This window comes from Oncorhynchus mykiss, chromosome 28, assembly GCF_057628025.1.
Source record: "Oncorhynchus mykiss isolate SJ-2025 chromosome 28, ASM5762802v1, whole genome shotgun sequence".
NCBI classification, from domain to species: Eukaryota; Metazoa; Chordata; class Actinopteri; order Salmoniformes; family Salmonidae; genus Oncorhynchus; species Oncorhynchus mykiss.
Genome location: NC_143049.1, coordinates 29,558,296 through 29,579,646, shown reverse-complemented (window position 1 = coordinate 29,579,646; position 21,351 = coordinate 29,558,296). Strand labels below are relative to the sequence as shown.

General features: G+C 40.8%; 1 protein-coding gene across 20 annotated transcripts in view; it reads left to right on the top strand.

Moving 5' to 3' along the window:
* LOC110508857 (cyclic AMP-dependent transcription factor ATF-6 alpha) overlaps window positions 1-21,332 on the top strand; it is a 50,331-nt gene extending 28,999 nt beyond the window's left edge. For 10 of the 20 annotated variants that reach the window (XM_090224985.1, XM_090224983.1, XM_090224987.1 and 7 more), the window contains 6 exons: window positions 1,343-1,408; window positions 2,270-2,393; window positions 7,054-7,118; window positions 7,738-7,846; window positions 15,240-15,324; window positions 20,168-21,332. In XM_090224985.1, coding sequence (XP_090081111.1) covers window positions 1,343-1,408; window positions 2,270-2,393; window positions 7,054-7,118; window positions 7,738-7,846; window positions 15,240-15,324; window positions 20,168-20,337 — 619 coding nt within the window. In that variant the 3' untranslated portion in view covers window positions 20,338-21,332. Of the gene's footprint in view, window positions 1-1,342; window positions 1,409-2,269; window positions 2,394-7,053; window positions 7,119-7,734; window positions 7,847-15,239; window positions 15,325-20,167 lie in introns of all 20 variants that reach the window. The other 10 variants (XM_090224984.1, XM_036966327.2, XM_036966329.2 and 7 more) reach the window with 1 other exon arrangement.
* Window positions 21,333-21,351: the final 19 nt, after the last annotated feature.

Below are 21,351 nucleotides of genomic sequence, written 5' to 3'. Positions count from 1 at the left end.
TATAAACTCTTGGCTCACCACCGGTTGTCCCCATGTGTCCAGCTCTCTGCTACAAAGTACTACATAACTTCACTACAAATACCTTGTGGTAGTACAGCAGTAGTCTAACTGGAAGGCTTGGAGAAGGTTACATAGTCTCCCACTGAGAGAGACCACTTAAGGAGTGGAGCATTATGTAACCGATAGTTTGGTCATCTGGGCCCAGGCTATAGAACACAATACTGAATATCATCAAAGTATATGTTCACCAGCACAATGTGTGTGGACTCCTCCTTTTTGGCTTATGGGCCATTTTAATGCCCTTTTCTCCTTTTCTTCTGATCTGGAGCACAGGGCTCATCCGGACAAGTGGATGTTCCACACAGATTTCAGGAACAGACCATTTATCTAACTATTCCCGGGAGAAATCCAGTCCAACCTCTCTGCTCCTGCTGTGTGTGTCTGTGCCTACCTGCGTTTGTGTGTGTGAAGATCCCACTGGCTCTGCTGGTTATTGTTGCAGCTGACTGAGCAGAACTCCGTAAAACTTATTAACTCAAACCGTTTAGTTTGACATCATTAATCAGCTCAACCCCTTCTTTAATTATGACTTTGTTCATAAACTCAACACCTTTCATTTATGACATCTGTAAGAACCGATGCTGGAGATGAGCAGCAGGTACAGGGAGTACACATTTAATGAACAGACAAGTGACAGAACAGGAACAGCGTCAGAACGGGGAACAAACGACATGACAATATGCTGAAGTCAGGGAACAACCTCGGGAACAGACAGATATAGGGGAGGTAATGAAAGCAGGTGATTGAGTCCAGGTGAGTCCAATGAATCGCTGATGCGTGTGACAAGGGAAGCAGGTGTGCGTAATGATGGTGGCAGGAGTTTGTAACGCTGGGCAGCCTGGCGCCCTCGAGCGCCAGGGAGGGAGAGCGGGAGCAGGCGTGACATCATTCATCAACTCAACTCGTTCTTTAATTTATGACTTCATTCATCAAGTTGTTTTGTCTATTGAGTCATCTGCACAGTTTTTGTTCCAGATGCTCGTTTAGAACTAATGAACACCTGGGACATCCAAAGTAAGTGACTGGTATTCCGGTTAATGCATTAAGGTCTATAGACCACAAGGAAAACCCACAACGTACCGCAGCATGGTCCTGTAGCATATCAGCTGCTGAATCACAACGAGATCAGAAGGGAGGGGAATGTGTTGTTGAAGATTAATGTCTCCCTCGCTTCCTGTCTCTCTCTTTCTCTCAATCTACCCCTTTGTTTCTGTTATCTCTCTTTCTCCCCCTCCCTTTCCTCATCTCTCTTTCTCCCCCTCCCCATCTATCTGTGCTCTAGGTGGGAGGACTATGCTCCAGAGGAGATAGCTTCCCACTCTCCTGTCTCCAGGACCAAGTCCCTCCGGTCAGTACTAACCAAGTCAATCTGATCAGTAGCCTTCTACCAGCAGATAATTCGGTTCTACAACTGTAGGATCTTAATTTGATCACTTTTTTTTTTGCTGAGAATTTTTAGTGTGAGCTTCGCGATTGACATATTCACTGAAAACCCACGGTTATATTATCAATATTGTACTTTTCATGTAGCCTACCTTTGGCCAGCTAATAGTCTCCCCACCGTTCAATTAACATTATGGACTAAACGTTCAAATCAAGTTGCTGCAGGAATATTTTGCTGTGACAATATAGGTCACATTAAGATCTTACATCTGTACTTAGCCTCAATCGTCCAGCCTTCTTGTCTATATTTCCAGTATGAAAGCAAGATTAGAACATCCGGTTAGGTAAGACTTGGGTACATTGATTTCAGAATTTGAATTCCATATTGAAATCACGGTGATAGCTACCTCAATTGAGTATCAATGAGTCCACTCAGTACTCTCTGAAGAGCTAGACTTTGTCCTCCTCGTTGTTAAGTAGACTGTAATGTGATCCACGTGGACCACTCATCAAACCAAAGTCTTCACCAGTCCTTTTCACGCCGTCACAGTTGACTGACAAGATGGATGGTGCTCAGTATGAAAACTGATGGCCCACACTTTAGCTCCACCCAATTTTCAAACCGTCACGCCATCTCAGAGGGATACTGTATGAAAGCCAGCAGCAGCCTTCAACAGCTTTTACATAGAAAAATCCCTGAAAATCAAGTTTTTTAAATTCCGTCATAATAAAATACAATATGGCTACCAAGCACATTTTCTTTCAGGCAATCAAAATAAGTTAATAAAATATGATTTCTAACTGAATATTGGTTCTTCCCCTCTAGTCTGGCTCAGAACCTGAGAGGCTGGGTTCATCGACACGAAGAGGAGAGGACCAAGTCCACACGTTCTACCACCGATCAATCCAGACATACAACAACTGAACAGCACACAACCAAAACTGTCCTGGTAGGTTAGACACACTTCTTCCCTACAAAACAGGGACAAAGATACTAACTAGGTCCTAAGTTTTCCCTGGTCAGGCAGGTTACATGGCCCTAATAATGAAGACATTTTAATGTCTGATCAGATGTCAGTAATGGTCCTTGCTGATTTTTGGACAGGTTAAGCAGTACCTCAGAGGCTATTTAAACTGTCAGTACGTAGGCCAATGTGTACTCCAGTAGAGGTTTCAGGCCCTTGTCAACACGTCTCTCCGTGATGGCCCATTAAGTAGAGCTGCCACAGCAACATACACATATTCTCACTAGACTGTTTATCTTTCTTGTTATGAGGTCACAGCTGCCGACATCTGACACCATTTGGCTAATATTGTAACGATGTACGCTGAAAGTCGGGAAGCAAGTGCAGGGAGTGAAAACATTTAATAAATAAAAGAACAAAACAAACACGAACAGCGCACAAACATAGAACAGAAACAATGACGACTGGGGAAGAATCCAAAGGGAGTGACATATATAGGGCAGGTAATCAAGGAGGTGATGGAGTCCAGGTGAGTGTCATTATTATGCGCCTCACGCTGGTGACAGGTGTGCGCCCTAACAAGCAGCCTGGTGACCTAGAGGCCGGAGAGGGAGCACACGTGACAAATAGCTAAATATGTTTTTGTTGTTAAAACTAACACTCAAATTTAACCTCCGGTTATAAATCCTTCCTTAGGTTAGATACTGATATTAGTTGATTGCATTTGATTTCTTTTTGATATAGCACTTTTTTTATTTTGTTTTTGACATTTGGAATGTGTCTTTGACAGCTTAAATAGAGAGGTAGAATACTGGGGGCTATAGGTGAAGTGTTACAGTTTCAGACTGGCTTCCATTTCAACTCAGTCCCAGTGAGTCAAGTCTGTAGTCTGCTGTGCTGCAGTCAGAATGTGAGGAGCCCAAATCATTAAATCAGTTTTACAGGCCTAAAATATTGGCCCCACTTGGAGACAAAGTCCTTTGAATTTTTGTGTTTTGCTGTTTTAACTTTGTCAGTAACAATGTCTTCAGACAGTTTTTTGTGAAGCTCACACTGTCTTTTGGTTCTCATGTTCAGCCAGTACTCACTCAGCAGTGTGTCAGGCTCAGTTACATATACAAATGGTTTGAGGACATTATTGTTGATACATTGTGTTACTGTATGCACCACTTACTCTAGAAAGAAAACAAACTAGTAAAAACACCCAAAGATATGGTGCCACTAACATTAGTTGACATGGGAAGCAAATGATAACCAATGGTGTTTCTTCTCTTTAGGAGGATTCCACGTGCATCTCTAGCTTCCTGTGTAAGACATATTTAGGGGTTGCCTAATTGGAAGTGGGGGGTTTCCACTGTGTATGACACCCTCAGGGAGTTCCAGGAAGTTAGAGGAGGAAGAGGATATAAATGAATGTTTAATAATGTTAGTTGTGCAGCGTTTCATGCTCAAGGCTCTCCTACACACGTAAACCTCAGGGCTAGACCTGGTCCTTGACTCAGCCTTTCTTTTCATTAGCTCCATCTCAAATGATACCATATTGTCTGTGTAGTGCACTACTACGGATGATCAGGGGGCCAGAACATAATTACAAATCATTTGTAGACTGCAAATTGAAGTCAAGAAGCCCAAACAGATATAATATTTGTCTAAAGCAGAATAATTTCAAACCTTGCTGACATTTGTATATCACATACTGTGTATCTCTATATTATGCGTGGGAATACGTTGAAACAGATTTCCAAAATTAAAATCACTTTGAGCTGATTTGCTGGTGTTTTTACAGTCTTATGTCCAACAATACAAATTTAAATATATATTTGTTTCGCTTCGAAAAACTTGGGGGGCCAAATAAAATTACATGTGGGCCAAATTTGTCCTGTGGGCTACCAGTTGGGGAATCCTAGCATATAGTATTAGTGATAAACTCTTCTCAAGGGAGTACTTTTATAAGTGAAATTTACAGTTTGCACACTGTCCCTCCTTTGGATGTGTTTAACTTCTTCCAGACTGTGGGAAAACCCCTCTGCATTTGCTCTACCAACTGAAGAGGCACAATAGAGATTCATGATTTGTCAGACCAGGAGATGTTGTCTATGTAGCTTTGCACAATGTTGGCATATCCTCACACACATCATGCTCTCCTTTTTTTGAGTTCCAACTTTGAAGTACACTTATCAATCCGTTTTGTTTGCCATTTGATGAAAAGCAGTGAGATCTATCTTAGCCCTGTGTGATTCAACCCCAGACTTGGAGTTTATGGGGAAAAACCCCCACTGATCCCAATGAAATGCACGGTAAAGCACAGACTTGTAAATCTCTCTCTCCATCCTCACCAACCTGTTGTGCAGAAAGAAAAGGGACAAAGAGGAGACAGGGTTTGTTTTTGTCATATTTCCTGTGATATCACTTGAAATATTATACTGCCGTGTCCTACCAGGTCAGGCCAGATTCGTTGCAGAGCTCTTCTTGAAAACCGCTTTGCTCCACTCGTCTAATCGCAAAGGAATAAGGCTAGCACGCATAGTTTTAGGAGGATGGATATTTCAGGTGAAAAGGGAATAAAGTTGACAGTACAGACTGTACCTGATACAGTCAGGCAGAAGTCAAAACTCAAGCTGAGTGGCGCCACTGTCTCAGATTCTGCAGTAGAAGCTGATTTCTTTTGTAACATTTTTGGTTTCTCTGGTGTGCGTGCCAATATGCCTGCGTTTGGTTTATCTTGATTTCTTACCTCTATCTCTGTAAAGAGGAGCGTGTCCTAAATTGAGGAACTTGGCACAGAAAAAGTTATGTTTTTATCGGTTTCTGTATAGCACATCTGTGTGTGAGACTGTTTTCGATAGCATCTAACTTGCTCAATTATGGAGAGTTGGACGAGCATCTTCTAGATTTGCAATCCCTTGCCTCTCTATCTCCTTTTGCACAGAGCAGATACCCCACTTCCTGGCTAGTCTCCCAGTCCCTGCCTCTGAAAAACATCCCCACAGCATGATGCTGCCACCACCGGGATGGCGCCAGGTTTCCTCCAGCCAAAGAGTTCAATCTTGGTTTCATCAGACCAGAGAATCTTGTTTCTCATGGTCTGAGTCCTTTAGGTGCCTTTTGGCAAATTCCAAACGGGCTGTCATGTGCATTCTAATGAGGAGTGGCTTCTGTCTGGCCATTCTACCTAAAAGGCCTGATTGGTGGAGTGCTGCAGAGATGATTGTCCTTCTGGAAGGTTCTCCCATCTCCACAGAGGAACTCTGTAGCTCTGTCAGTGACCATTGAGTTCTTGGTCACCTCCGTGATCAAGGCCCTTCTACCCCAATTGCTCAGTTTAGCAGGGCGGCCAGCTCTAGGAAGTGTCTTGGTGGTTCCAAACGTCTACCATTTAAGAATGATGGAGGCCACTGTGTTCTTGGGGACCTTCAATGTTGCCGACATTTTTTGGTACCCTTCCCCAGATCTGTGCCTCGACACAATCCTGTCTCGGAGCTCTACGGACAATTCCTTTGACCTCATGGCTTGGTTTTTGCTCTGATATGCACTGTCAACTGTGGGATCTTATATAATCAGGTGTGTGCCTTACCAAATCATGATCAATTGAAAAATTTCGAGTCTCATAGCAAAGGGTCTGAATACCTATGTAAATAAGTTTCGTTTTTTAAACACATTTGAAAAAGTTTCTAAAAACCTGTTTTTGCTTTGTCATTATGGGGTATTGGGTGTAGATATTTTTTTTTAATCCATTTTTAGAAAAAGGCTGTAACGTAACAAATGTGGAAAAAGTCAAGGGGTCTGAATACTGTATATGGAGATTTAGTGCGAACTAAAATTTGACTGTTTCAATGGAATCCTTATACTGGGGTGTGGTGTACATTTTAGGACACCCTCAGCCTCATGCCTCACCCCTCTTTAATTAAGTCAATAGTCAGCTCTCCTTGAAGCGTGCGGCATGACGATTAACTCAAGGAGGGTTGTTGATTGACTCATTGAGGGGTGAGTTTTGAGGCTGAGGGTGTCCGAAAATGTACACACTGATCTTCATCCACAGTGAAACATGTTTTCTCAGCCGTGGGCCTCTCATGCAGTGACCCTTTGAACTGGCATGCCTGGATTCTGTCATTGCCTTTAATAGGCTTTAGTCAATTATTTTTAAAGTGTTACTTTCATCCCATCCATGTTGGTTTTTACGGTAATATTGCATGTGTCATCCAACAATAACGGTTGTATACATTTTTAATTTAGATTTTTCCTTCAAAATATTTTAAAGGAACTTTTCAGCTTACATTTATTTTGAAGGTTATATACCTGTGCTTCTGTTTCACATGTAAATCACAGGATATGTGTAGAGCAGAGACAGGATGAGGATCAGTGCTTTTTCAGGTCAAACACATAATACAGTGGGCAATGCTGTCAGAGAGCATGGGTAAATCCATACTGGCATACTGGCTAAGGAAATGGTCAAATACAAGAAAGATTGCCACATATATAAACAAAATGTCTCTAAGTTCCACTTGGTTTTTTGTCATCAATCAGCCAAGACGAAAGACACTATTTTATATAGTGTTCTTCATTCAATGATTCAAGTTTCAGAATGGAGTGGTCTGGTTTAATAGCAGTGACTCACTTGACCACCATTCTATAACTCTTTTCACAGAAGTCACCTGAGAGGCCTCGGACGACACAGTCCAGTAACCAGGTTGTAACAGTCAGCTACTCTGAGTAAGTATTCATCAAAAATGGCAGAAACAATGTGTTGTGCAAATACATTTTAAATGGACACTACAGTATTTTCAGTGTCTTACTTCAAACACTTCAAATTTATTTTATGGTCATGTTTTCCCTTTTGGCTCCACTACTGTGGAGAATGAGAGGCCAAAACAGTTGTGTTGCTATTTACCAGCCCAACTACAACAGTAGCCTTTGCTACCAAGTCAATGGTAGACCTATGATACATCGATGCCCCACACATACAACTTGTGTTACACTGTGAGCTAGAAGTGGGAAGATGTTCCTCTAGATTCAACAGGGGAACTTAGAGTACTATTTCTAAATTACTTATTCCCTTAAACATAGTAATAGCATGGTAATAACTTTGTAATAATGTTTCATGTGAAGGAGATGGTGATTTTAGATACAGTAAATGTAGTTACATTTAATCAAGATCTTCTAGGTCTCTTTCTTTTAAATTCACTAACACAGCAGGCTGCAGTCATAAATATTGTCAGACCTTCTTTAAGATGTCAACTAACCTTAATTACACAGATTTATATTATGTTAGATTTAGTTTTGATATGTCATATAGTCTATTTCACTGCCACCTCTCGCTCTCTTTCAGCAGACCAGGAAGTGAGGTTCTAGTGTACTACTCACACCATCAAAGCTACAGCGACTTCTTCGATGAGTTAAATCGACGAGGCGATACTTTCTATATGGTGTCCTTTCGCCGGGTGAGTCACTCCATGCATATTCCATAGCATATTCCGTAGAAGCAGGCAACCATGTATCCTTCTGGTTGTGACAATGTGCTGATCTCAAGGCCAAATTAAAATCTGGTCTGTAACTGTTTCATGACACAGTTTTGCCTTCAGCAAGTCTTCAGCGGATGAAACTGATAAGTAGGGAAGAAATGGAATCATGAAGTGGTTGTGAAACTATTTTTGAAGAGCATACTGAGCACTAATCCAGGGCACCCAAATTCAAGAGCAGATGGTCTTTTGAAGCTAATGGAAATATTCGTTTTTCTTTACTTCCTCTTTTACCTCCCAAATGCATGAATGAATGGGGTTAGAAAAATGGCTGGTGCTGCTGATTAAACATGTACATTAGCGGTTAACCTTTCTGATCTCCCCATCCCGGATCCGGGTTCGTGAATACAGACTCAAGCTCATTACCATAACGCAACGTTAACTATTCATGAAAATCGCAAATGAAATGAAATAAATATGCTAGCTCTCAAGCTTAGCCTTTTGTTAACAACACTGTCATCTCAGATTTTCAAAATATGCTTCTCAACCATTGCAAAACAAGCATTTGTGTAACAGTATTGATGGCTAACGTAGCATTTAGCATTAGCATTCAGCTGGCAACATTTACACAAAAAAACAGAAAAGCATTCAAAAAAATCATTTACCTTTGAAGAACTTCAGATGTTTTCAATGAGGAGACTCTCGGATAGCAAATGTTCAGTTTTTCCTGAAAGATTATTTGTTTAGGACAAATCGCTCCGTTTTCTGCGTCACGTTTAGCTATGAAAAAACCCCTGTATCCAGGATTGTGTAAATCTATCAGCAAGCTCATTAGCATAACACAACGTTAACTATTCATGAAAATCGCAAATGAAATGAAATAAATATGCCATCTCTCAAGCTTAGCCTTTTGTAAACAACACTGTCATCTCAGATTTTCAAAATATGCTTCTCAACCATAGGAAAACAATAATTTGTGTAAAAGTAGCTAGCTAGAGTTAGCATTTCGCGTTAGCATTTAGCGTTAGCATTAGCGTTAGCATCCAGCACGCAACATTAACAAAAACATAAAAGCCTTCAAATAAAATCATTTACCTTTGAAGAACTTCTGATGTTTTCAATGAGGATACTCTCAGTTAGATAGCAGATGCTCAGTTTTTCCAAAAAGATTCCTTGTGTATTAGAAATAGCTCCGTTTTATACATCACATTTGGCTACCAAAAAAAATCCATCAATTCAGTCCTCAAAACGCAAACTTTTTTCCAAATTAACTCCATAATATCGACTGAAAACATGGCAAACGTTGTTTAGAATCAATCATCAAGGTGTTTTTCACATATCTCTTCATTGATACATCGTTCTTGGACACATGCTTTCTCCCCTGAATCAAATGGTGAAGTAGAAGCAGCTGGCAATTGCGCACCGAATTCGACGCAGGACACCAGGCGGACACTTGGAAAATGTAGTCTCTTATGGTCAATCTTCCAATGATATGCCTACAAATACGTCACAATGCTGCTAAGACCTTGGGCGAACGACAGAAAGTGTAGGCTCATTCGTTGCGCAATCACAGCCATATAAGGAGAGAATGGAAAACAGAGCTTCAGAAATTCTGCTAATTCCTGGGTGATGCATCATCTTGGTTTCGCCTGTAGAATGAGTTCTGGGGCACTTACAGACAAAATCTTTGCAGATTCTGAAACTTCAGAGTGTTTTCCTTCCAAAACTGTCAAGAATATGCATAGTCGAGCATCTTTTCGTGACAAAATATCGCGCTTAAAACGGGAACGTTTTTTATCCAAAAATGAAATAGCGCCCCTAGAGCTCTAACTGGTTAAATCATCACATATGAGCGTATGTAATGCATTTATGTGATTTGTAACTTTATCAGTGTACAGTTAATGATTCACTAATTGACCTTGACACAAATTGCATTTGTGTGTTTTGATGTAGGCCTTTTGGATTTTGAGCGAGCACATTCGGAAGGAATGTTATGGCTTTCAGAGACCTAAGGCATGTAGACCTTATGAAATCAGTGTCCAAATTCAATCGGTGTCCATCTAGAACAATAAAGAAGATGATCCTTGATGCTGTTCTTATTTCCTTTCATTCTGTGTGGTGTTTTGGCTGAAATGACCATTTACGGTAACCAATGGTGTCCGTTTCTTGTTAAACTACCAGATTGGAATTTCACTGCAATTTTTATTTGATGTAGCCTAACCACTGAGAATCTTTTGATGTATTGATTGAGCACATTGTCCTTCCGTCCCACACATCTTGAAATCTTTTCTCTGGTGAAGTGGAAGGATGTAGTTAAACATCTCCAATACATTTACATTAAAGTGAAAATTAAAATCATATTCACAACTGTTTATCGGCAACCTCTGCCAGGAAAGTATTTTCGATGACGAGAATGCATTCCCTCCATTTTCAGACCCATCAGACCCATTTTAAGACCCATCAACTGTAAACTGAGATTCTTATATCTGTTATTCCGTCTCCTCTGATATGTCTCCAGACATTCCTTTATACATTTGATGGAGCGTTTTATACACTTCTGAGGCTTTGTGAAAGCAGTCTCATGATGCTCATCGGCTGAATCCCTTCTTAGTTCTGTCTTTTATTCTCATTCTCAACCATTGCACACCTAACACCCCTTACACCTCCCTATTCATTTAGCCATCTATTCAGACAGCCCCTCTGAAGTCTTGGTCTGATTTTCAACGTTATTCTAACCTGATGGCTGGTCAGGAAAGTCAGCAAGGACCATTCTCTTTGATGGCCTGCCAATGTCTGTTTTGTGAGAACCTGAGAGAGGGAGAGAGAGAAACAGACAGAGAGAAGGAAAGTGAGCTCTGATTGCAATCTCTCAACTCAATTAATTCAGAGCATCAACTCCAAGGGGCCCCTCTTCAGCTCTTTTGTGTGCCCATCAGGGCCCTTTATCCAGGATCAGATATCTGTTTCCTAAAGGCCCATTAACTGAGCCCCGATGGAGGCATCAACCCACCCACCACCTGCCTTCAGACCTGCCTGCATCATTCAGGATAAGAAGCTCTTGTACAATCGCCATTGTTTTGTATCATGGCCTCAATAGAAACCCTTTGCTGGCAAATCAAGTATGCTCCTTTCCAGAAGGTACTGCACATACGCCGTACATTGAGAGCTGTTGTCAATGTGTCAATCCCACACTCTGACGATCTTAAGCTGAGTGTCACACACGTACAGTAATTGCATGAATTGCACCTGGTTTAACCTCAAACAAGAGTTGTGATGTCATTGGAAATGGCTGCCTGCTTCTGTACGGTCTGTACTTCTAGCCCTCAAATGGGTCATTCAGCCAGCCATTGGATTGGAGTCCCTGTACTAGTAGATCGATTTTTGTATTTAAATTAATTTTTTCACTCTTCATGCGATGCACACTGCAGAGAACACCGTAGGAAGAATTATCACTGAATTATCACAGTAAATTATTGTAATATTTGTTAATGTGTCAATTAATACCATAAGGGATGGGTTGCCAACTGGGTATTTGACATGGAAATTAAATGTAATTCATTAATTTCCTTTTTTTTTATCATTCAGTAGAGGAGAATGTACTTTAGACGAGGGTGTGCAGCTGTAGCCGGCTCTCCTAAACCTAAGCTCTCTGTCTGGCCTGATGGGATGAACAGAGCAGCGTCTGGTCTCAGTGGTCTGTCTCAAAGAGCACGCCACGGCGCAAGTGATGGAAAGAGCAGAATGCTAACTTAATGCATTGGACCATGGCTGCTGTGGGAAAGAAAAGCTGAGCCCAAAGTTTTGTAGGTGAACATGATGATCAGGAATATATTCATACAGTATTTTACTGAATCACTTTTGATGATGATAATTGGCTCGCTGGGGTACTGTGCAAAGGGCAAAGACATTTTCGGACAAAATGGTAGAAATGTTTCCCAATCATTTTTTCCCCCCGAAGCTCATGGAAACGTTCCATCTGAGTTCAGGGCTACCCGCTTTTACAATCTTTGCCAAAGAGAATTCCAAAGGGAATTTCATTAAAATGTTACATTTAAAACATTTAAAAAGGTATCCTTTTTATATAAAACTATACTAAATATAATCACATCACTAAATAATTGATCAACGGCACTCTGTAGGGTAGCACCATGGTGTAGCCGTAAGACAGCTAGCTTCCATCCTCCACTGAGTACATTGACTTCAATACAAAACCTAGGAGGATCATGGTTCTCACTCTTCCATAGACTTACACAGTAATTATGACAATGTCCGGAGGATGTCCTCCAACCTATCATAAGTTACAGCTAGCTAGCACTGCAGTGCATAGAATGTGGGGAGTAGTTGACTCAGAACTATTTTGAAAAAATTTATTTAGCCTTTTTTTTCACTTAGTTTCACTTACTTAGCTAGCAAATGCAGCTAGCAAGTTTAGCTTCCTGAAACACCCTGCTCAAACAGAGGGATGCTATGTTAGCTAGCTGGCTATGTCTATCCAGCACAATACTGGAACTCTTCCAAGTCAAGGTAAGCTTTTAGTTTTACAAATGTAATGCCACTGGGACCCTCCGGTGTAAAGTAGATGTGAGAAGGAATACAACGTGGCTACTATGAAACTGTGAACTGTGTTTACGTGTGATCTGTGGTGTAATCATTCCACCGATTCTGTTGAAAAATGTTTCTTAAACAGAAGTAAACGGGGATAAACATACCTGAATTTGTCCTATAGAAACTCTTGTTTGTAACTGTTGTACTAATTATACCCACTAACAGCTAGATGCAGGCAAGAGTGTGCAAGTCGGTATTGAATGTCACTATCTATCCGTGTCACTGTCTGTCACATAAATTTTGTCTCTCGACCTGTGTGCACCTACGTTGTAAATTTTCATTCATAGGCTAGGTTGTAGCAACCTCATGATGGGTACAGGGAAAATGTGAGTATCATGTAGTAGCCTAAACCTATCGCTGTTACATTTAACTGGGTGAATGGAATATGAATGTCATCCAATATGCTGTAATAGAAAATAAAATGCTAATTTAAAAAAATGTTCCTCCCTCATCTGAAATGGCACTGACCGCCACTGACATAGACAGCTAGCACTATCCCTTGAAGCTTTTACTTCCTGCTTTGCTCCTATGGATATACTCGCAATAGCCACCAGTCCGCCCATTATGCCATCATTGATTTGAATGGGGACGCCCGTTCTATTCAATATATTTCTATGTGTTTAACACTGTATCAAAGCTCCATAGTTTTGTCAGATGTTTAGAACTAGTGTTATTTGAAGGGCTGGATCAGAACCAGTCTCTCTGTCTATTTCAAGACTAGTTGTCCCTGGCTTCCATGTCTTAAAGCAGTGTTTCCCAACTCCATTCCTTGACTACCCCACAACAGCACACATTTTTGTTGTAGCCCCAGACAAACGCACGTGATTCAACTCCTTGAGGGCTTGATCGTTAGTTGAAACAGGAGGCCAGAGTTCCAGATTCTCCTCTTCACTGTTGACGTTGAGACTGGCGTTTTGCGGGTACTATTTAATGTATTTACTCATCAATCTGCAAACAATAGTCAAAGTGAAAACAGGTTTAGAATTTTTTTTGAAATGTATTAAAAATTAAGACATACCTTGTTTATGTAAGTATTCAGAACCTTTGCAATGAGACTCCAAATTGAGCTCAGGTGCAACCTGTTTCCATTGATTATCCTTGATGTTTCTAAAACTTCATTGGAGTTCACCTGTGGTAAATTAAATTGATTGGACATGATTTGGAAAGGCACACGCCTGTCTATGTAAGGTCCCACAGTTGACAGTGCATGTCAGAGCAAAAACCAAGCCATGAGGTCAAAGGAATTGTCCGTAGAGCTCAGAGACGGGATTGTGTCAAGGCACCGATCTGGGGAAGGGTACCAAAAAATGTATGCAACATCGAAGGTCTCCAAGAACACAGTGGCCTCCATTCTTAAATGGAAGACGTTTGGAACCACTAAGACTCTTCCTAGAGCTGGCCAACCGGCCAGGGAGGTGACCAAGAACTCGATGGCCAAGCTGACAGAGCTCCAGGCTTCCTCTGTGGAGATGGTTGTCCTTCTGGAAGGTTCTCCCATCTCTGCATCATTCCACCAATCAGGCCTTTATGGTAGGTTGGCAAGACGGAATCCACTCCTCAGTAAAAGGCACATGACAGCCCTGCTTGGAGTTTGCCAAAAGGCACCTAAAAGACTATTAGACCATGAGAAACAAAGCTTCACGTCTGGAGGAAACCTGGAACCCTCCAGAGGGTGAAGTATGGTGGTGGCAGCAGCATCATACTATGGGGATATTTTTCAGCAGCAGGGACTGGGAGACTAGTTAGGGTTGAGGGAAAGATGAACGGAGCAAAGAACAGGGAGATCCTTGATGAAGACCTGCTCCAGAGCTCTCAGGACCTTAGACTGGGAGGCGACGATTCACCTTCCAACAGGACAACGACCCTAAGCACACAGCCAAGACAATGCAGGAGTGGCTTTGGGACAAGTCTGTCTTTAAATTGCCCAGCCAGAGCCCAGACTTGAACCCAATTGAACCTGGACTTGAACCCGATTGAACATCTCTGGAAATACCTCAAAATAGCTGTTTCAGCGACGCTCCCCATTCAACCTGACAGAGCTTGAGAGGATCTTAAGAGAAGAATGGGAGAAACTTCCCAAATACAAGTGTGCCAAGCTTGTAGCGTCATACCCAAGAATACTTGAGGCTGTAATCTCTTCAACAAAGTACTGAGTAAAGGGTCTGAATACTTATGTATTTGTGATATCAGTTTTGTATTTTTTTTTAAAATAAATTTGGAAACATTTCTAAAAACCCGTTTTTGCTTTGTCATGGGGTATTGTGTGTAGCTTAATGAGGGATTTAAACATTTTTGTTTTGTTTTGCATAAGGCAGTAACGAAACAAAGTGGAAAAAGTCAAGGGGGTCTGAATACTTTCTGAATACATTGTAAATAGAAACTGTTTAGTACCACAAAATACATTAAATAAATAAAATCCTGATCTTTTATCTCTCAGATATAGAACTGACACTTCAGAACAAACTTCTTTTAGATTTTTTTTTCTGTTTTTCCATGTAGTGAATTTGTTATTCAATATGTTTGTATGGGCTAAAAGCAGTGTTAGAACAAATAACATTTTTATATATTTTTTATACTTCAAGGGGTGTTAAAATTCTAACTCGAATAGCAAAATGACCATTGATATGACCTTCTTAAAACAATTCCATATAGCTTAATAGAACCCCCACCCCCCCCTCCGGCTTAGACTATAATGGGTTAAGGACCAGTTCAACTTAACTAATGACTAACTGCATTAACTATCTAACGCCAACTCTTTCTTTCCTCGTAGGATCACCTTCTGCTCCCTGCGACCAACCGCAGCAAAGGGAGAAGGCCAAAGATGTCCTTGGTGTTACCAGCTATTAATGTGAATGGTAAGGACTAGTAACCAATGGGAACTGAGCAATAGCAAGCCAAAAATAACCATTTGACTTTAAACTCTAAGGAAGTTTATTGATGTACGTTTTGGAGAAGAGCTTTCACGTAATCAGAAGCCACAGCCAATTTACATCTCCACCTTCCTTCTGTGTATAAACAGACAACCTACGCTCACTGTACACTATAGTCATCAGTATAGTTACAGCTTGAACCAGCTTGAACAAATGACTGTTATTGTGATGGCTGAATGCTCACTTTTTCTTTTCGTCTTGAAAGCTTTCCTCTATATTTACTTCCTATTGTATTAGTGACAGAAATAGCTTTCAGGTGTAAACTAAGCAATTTTTTTACTTCTGTCATGTGCAATGAATTAGGCTATTTTGCTAAGGGCAATCGTATTGGTCTGTTGGTGTCCCTTCTACCCTGAAGAAAATAAGTAGAATACAGATTTTCCAAGGATAGAATGTACACTTTCTGAAGTTCAGAGACAACAGTACTGTACGGTAGGTACATTTGCTTTTCTAATCATAGGCGATTTACTGTCTCTCCAGTAGCAGGGGAGGGTTAAGCTTTCGAGAAGAGCTTGTCTGGGGGAGCCAGAAACAGTTTGAAAATACGAGCTTGCTTATACTACATATGTAGGATCTTCATTTTACCAGTTTCTCATGGCAGGATAATTAGTCTGCAGCAGCAGGAAATGTGAATTATTCTGTGGATTCTAATTCATGAAAATTGTTGTAGGGTTGATACATTTGTTGTTAGGGCAAATCAAATCAGAAATTTGGAAGTGGAAATTACAAAATTTAGAAGCCCTTTTAAACCTTGAATACAGTTGCAGGTACAGTTGAAGTCGGATGCAGGTACAGTTGAAGTCGGGAGTTTACATACACCTTAGCCAAGTACATTTAAACTCAGTTTTTCACAATTTCTAACATTTAATCCAAGTTAACTCCCTGTTTTAGGTCAATTAGGATCACCACTTTATTTTAATAAAGTGAAATGTCAGAATAATAGTAGAGAATGATTTATTTTAGCTCTAATTTCTTTCATCACATTCCCAGTGGGTCAGAAGTTTACATACACTCAATTAGTATTTGGTAGCATTGCCTTTAAATTGTTTAACTCCGGTCAAATGTTTCGGGTAGCCTTCCACAAGCTTCTCAGAATAAGTTGGGTAAGTTTTGGCCCATTCCTCCTGACAGAGCTGGTGTAACTGAGTCAGGTTTGTAGGCCTCCTTGCTCGCACATGCTTTTTCAGTTCTGCCCAATCTATAGGAGGTCATGGCTTTGTGATGGCCACACAATACCTTGACTTTGTTGTCCTTAAGCCATTTTCCACAACTTTGGAAGTATGCTTGGGCTCATTGTCCATTTCGAAGACCCATTTGCGACCAAGCTTTAACTTCCTGATTGATGTCTTGAGATGTTGCTTCAATATATCCACATAATTTTCCTACCTCATGAAGCCATCTATTTTGTGAAGTGCACCAGTCCCTCCTGCAGCAATGCACCCCCACAACATGATGCTGCCACCCCCGTGCTTCACGGTTGGAATGGTGTTCTTCGGCTTGCAAGCCTCCCCCTTTTTCCTCCAAACATAACGATGGTCATTATGGCCAAACAGTTCTATTTTTGTTTCGTCAGACCAGAAGACATTTCTCCAAAAAGTACAATCTTTGTCCCCATGTGTAGTTGAAAACTGTAGTCTGGCTTTTTTATGGAGGTTTTGGAGCAGTGGCTTCTTCCTTGCTGAATGGCCTTCAGGTTGTGTTGATGTAGGACTATTTTTACTGTGGATATAGATACTTTTGTACCTGTTTCCTCCAGCATCTTCACATGGTCCTTTGCTGTTCTGGGATTGATTTGCACTTTTCGCACCAAAGTACGTTCATCTCTAGGAGACAGAACATGTCTCCTTCCTGAGCAGTATGAGGTCTGCGTGGTCACATGGTGTTTATACTTGCGTACTATTGTTTGTACAGATGAACCTGTTACCTTCAGGCGTTTGGAAATTGCTCCCAAGGGTGAACCAGACTTGTGGAGGTCTACAATTTTTTTCCTGAGGTCTTGGCTGATTTCTTTTTGATTTTCTCATGATTTCAAGCAAAGAGACACTGAGTGTGAAGGTAGGCCTTGAAATACATCCACAGATAAACCTCCAATTGACTCAAATGATATCAATTAGCCTATCAGAAGCTTCTAAAGCCATGACGACATCATTTTCTGGAATTCTCCAAGCTGTTTCTAAAGGCACAGTCAACTTAGTGTATGTAAACTTTGGACCCACTGCAATTGTGATACAGTGAAATTATCTGTCTTAACAATTATTGGAATAATTACTTGTGTCATGCACAAAGTAGATGTCCTAACCGACTTGCCAAAACTATAGTTTGTTAACAAGACATGTGTGGAGTGGTTGAAACACTTAGGTTGGAGTAATTAAAACTAGTTCATGTAAACCTCCGACTTCAAGTGTATGTATTTTAAGCTAGTAAGTATTTCCATACTATGTACTATGATTAGCATTTAACCGTTTAAAATAAAAGAGTAGATGAAGTGTGAAAATTCCAGATTACAAAGCATCCACTGCACTTGATTCTCATAGCGTCTGATGTTTCAGAGGTACCGTTTCTCACAAAGGCTCAATACTCAGCACTAAATGCTGTGAGACCACCATGCTTTGGAGTTATTATCATGGTTCGTTCATTCCACACCAATACTGTCTTTCAGAGCTCAGCCCTTACAGACAAGCGCCTCCGGCCAAAGGAAAACCTCCCTCCCTGGACACCTCTGGGGATCGGCTGCCTTCAGTGCAGGAGCCTCACCATTATGGCCTTGAGCCAGGCCCCTGTAAACATACTTTAGTGGGTCCCAGAGGCCCGCCAGTATAGAACATTGCAGAGGCTGCTCTTACCCGCCTCACACTGTTAATGGCCCTGAAACATTCCAAGACCTGTTTCCTGAGTGTTATGGATCAAGTTTGTAATGCAAACATGCATCATCCTACAAAACCGAACTTTATGCTGACTGCTTGTTGATAGCAGTTTTGCTTTCTCTGAATCCAGACATATAAATCTGAAGTTTGGCAGGTTTTTGTAGGGAAAGATTCATCATTAACTTCTTTGTTTAAGGTCTAGGCCATTAGCTCCCACAACATTAGCCAACATGTTTTGGATCTGCTATTATGCAATCTCATAGATGGGTGACAATATCTAGATTACAGCTTTAGAGTGATTATGAGGAGAAGAGAGCGAGTGGGATAGAGGCGTAGGTGGAATACAATGCAGTCCTGTCATGGGAATGCTTATGGTTTATTTATTTATCTCTGTTTCTCTTCCTCACAGTCTGTTTCTTTTGTTACCACCGTCTCGGTTTCTTTTGTTACCACCGTCTCGGTTTCTTTTGTTACCACCGTCTCGGTTTCTTTTGTTTTCAGTTTTTTTTGCGGTGCAGAAGTGGATGCCAGAGAGGAATTTGTTTGATGTGCTTATGGCTTTGTTGAAAGGATATGCAATGCTTATTACATATCATTAGATAATATCCTTGGAGAGGCACAGTGGTGGCTGCATATAATTGCCAGGTGATTGTAACGGTAGGTTGTAATTTTCCCAAGCCACAGAGTGTGGTTGTTTAGAAAGACATATTCTTGCCATAAATAGCTTCCATCTGTAGAAATCAGTTTGATATTCCTCACTGCTTGAATAGAAGATTTACCATAGTTTTGTCCTCAGAATCACTCTTCTGGGCTACAACATATGGTGCAAGAATGCCAAGTGGCCTTCTGAGTAACTGCCATAACCAATTGGCCTCAGTTGAAGGCTGCATGGTATGTGGAGGATAATGAAGGGTAATTGAGTATTTTTGTTCTCATGATTTGAAATAAGCCATTTCACTGTGTTGTCTTGACAGGCCCACATATTTTATCATGTTCACATAGTTTAATTTATGGTTGGTCTGACGCAAAGACTTCCACCATTTGGAATTAGCTATGCTCAGGTAAGTGCTGTGCCATTTGGAATAAGGTATGGTCTGTATGAATACACAAGTGTTCCATTTGGAATAAGGTATGGTCTGTATGAATACACAAGTGTTCCATTTGGAATTAGCTATGAAATAAGCTGTGTGTCTGCCAAACAACTCAACAGCTTCAAGTTCCAAGCCTTAAAACTGTAATCTCGAGACAATGCAGGTGTACACCTGGCAGCTAAAACTCAGATTCCTTGCACAGATATACATACGGGCGGATTCAGCTCAGTAACAAAAGTGTTAAATTCTATTTATCTTTACTGGGCAATATTTTTGAATAGTATATCTACAGTAGTGTATTCAGGTACTATGGGCTTATCATATTAGTTTTCATCAAACATACAGTAGAAACGCACATACTTTGAACGTCCATGTGTTCACAAAATGTGATCGGTTGCATAACCCTTTCAATTTCATTTCCATATGCATTAATCACCTTTAGATCCAGAGCCTGATCCCTACATGTGCCAATACATTCCTCCCGCTGGCTAAGCCACATGGACCTGGCCTTTCTGGCCAGGCTGATGGCTTCAGCCAGTGTTCTTCCAGGAGCTGGGGTTCAGCCTCCAGCCGTCCTGCAGGCTCCTCAGCCACCTGACACCAGACAGGGTCTCTGGGAGAAGGCAGTGAACCAAATAATGACTTGCATTTGGGCTCTAGAGCGCTAAGAGGATGGACTTTGGGATTGGATCCTCACAGAGAGACACTAGAAGGGGATCCCCTCGAGATCCTCATTGGATGTCTTGACCCAAGATGACTGAATATCATTTAGATTTTAACCATATTTTTTTTACTTATTGTATTTCATTACAGACTCTGTCATCAAGGACGACAAATTTGAGGTGATGATGCAGATTGACTGTGAGGTCATGGACACCAAGATCCTCCACATCAAAACCTCCAGCATCCCAGAGTTCCTACGTGCCAACACCACTGACTTCCAGGCTGCAGCATCGGTTGGTGTTCTATCAGACTCTGCCTGAACTTCACTTCAACCAGAATACCTGCCAATCTGAAAGCCTATAATTTAGCCAACATTTTGATATATTGATAAACTGTGACAATAAATGTAGCTCTGTTGTATCCTCTCTGGAAATGTTCTGCATCAATTTCACACATCCTCTGTCTTCCACATTTCACAAGTCCTTCTACCTCCGATGTTACAAATATATCAAGACTTATAAAGAAGTTGTCCAGCAACTGTTTGCCTCCATATTGCTTGGTTTAGAGCATCTGGTTTATGTTAAATTGACAGGCTGCCAATGCAGGCATCTAGGTCATTTGTTAGAATAAATATGGGACTTAATGTTGAACCCTGTGTAACCTCTTCAAAAAATTCCTTCACTGTCTTGACCCTACAGCTATTGCGCTCTTTTAATTGAGCCATAATTTTACCAAATGTAACCTAATACCTTTATACAAAACAGTAATTGATTCTGGACCCTATTGATGGAACCAAGCCACGCTAACAAGATCCTTTTCACTTTTATTAGTTGTTAATAGACATATCTGGTGTAGTTATGATTCTTACTTTTTATGAAGCCATGTTGAGTGAACAAAATTACTTACTAAAATCCCAAACAATGTAAGAAATACATTTACATTTTTGTCATTTAGTAGATGTTCTTATCCAGATCAACGTACAGTTTGTGCATTCATCTTAAGATAGCTAGGTGGGACAACCACATATCAGAGACATAGTAAGTATGCTTTCCTCAAAGTAGTTATCAGGAAAGTCAGAGCTAGAAAGGGGTGGGGGGTCAAGTGCAAGTGTGGTTCAGTTGAATGATTATTATTTTTGTGCAGTAGCAGTATCACACAAACATGATGTAAGGTATGAAGAGGTCATTCTTTTCAGAAAAGTGTACATTTTGGGTGTAAAAATGAATTTGTTTTGTTTGAGTTGCTTAATGGTTTGTCATGGTTTTCAGAGTTTTTCAGAAATAAAACCATGGACAGTAACATGTTCTAATACTGATGACTAGTGTGTGTCAGCA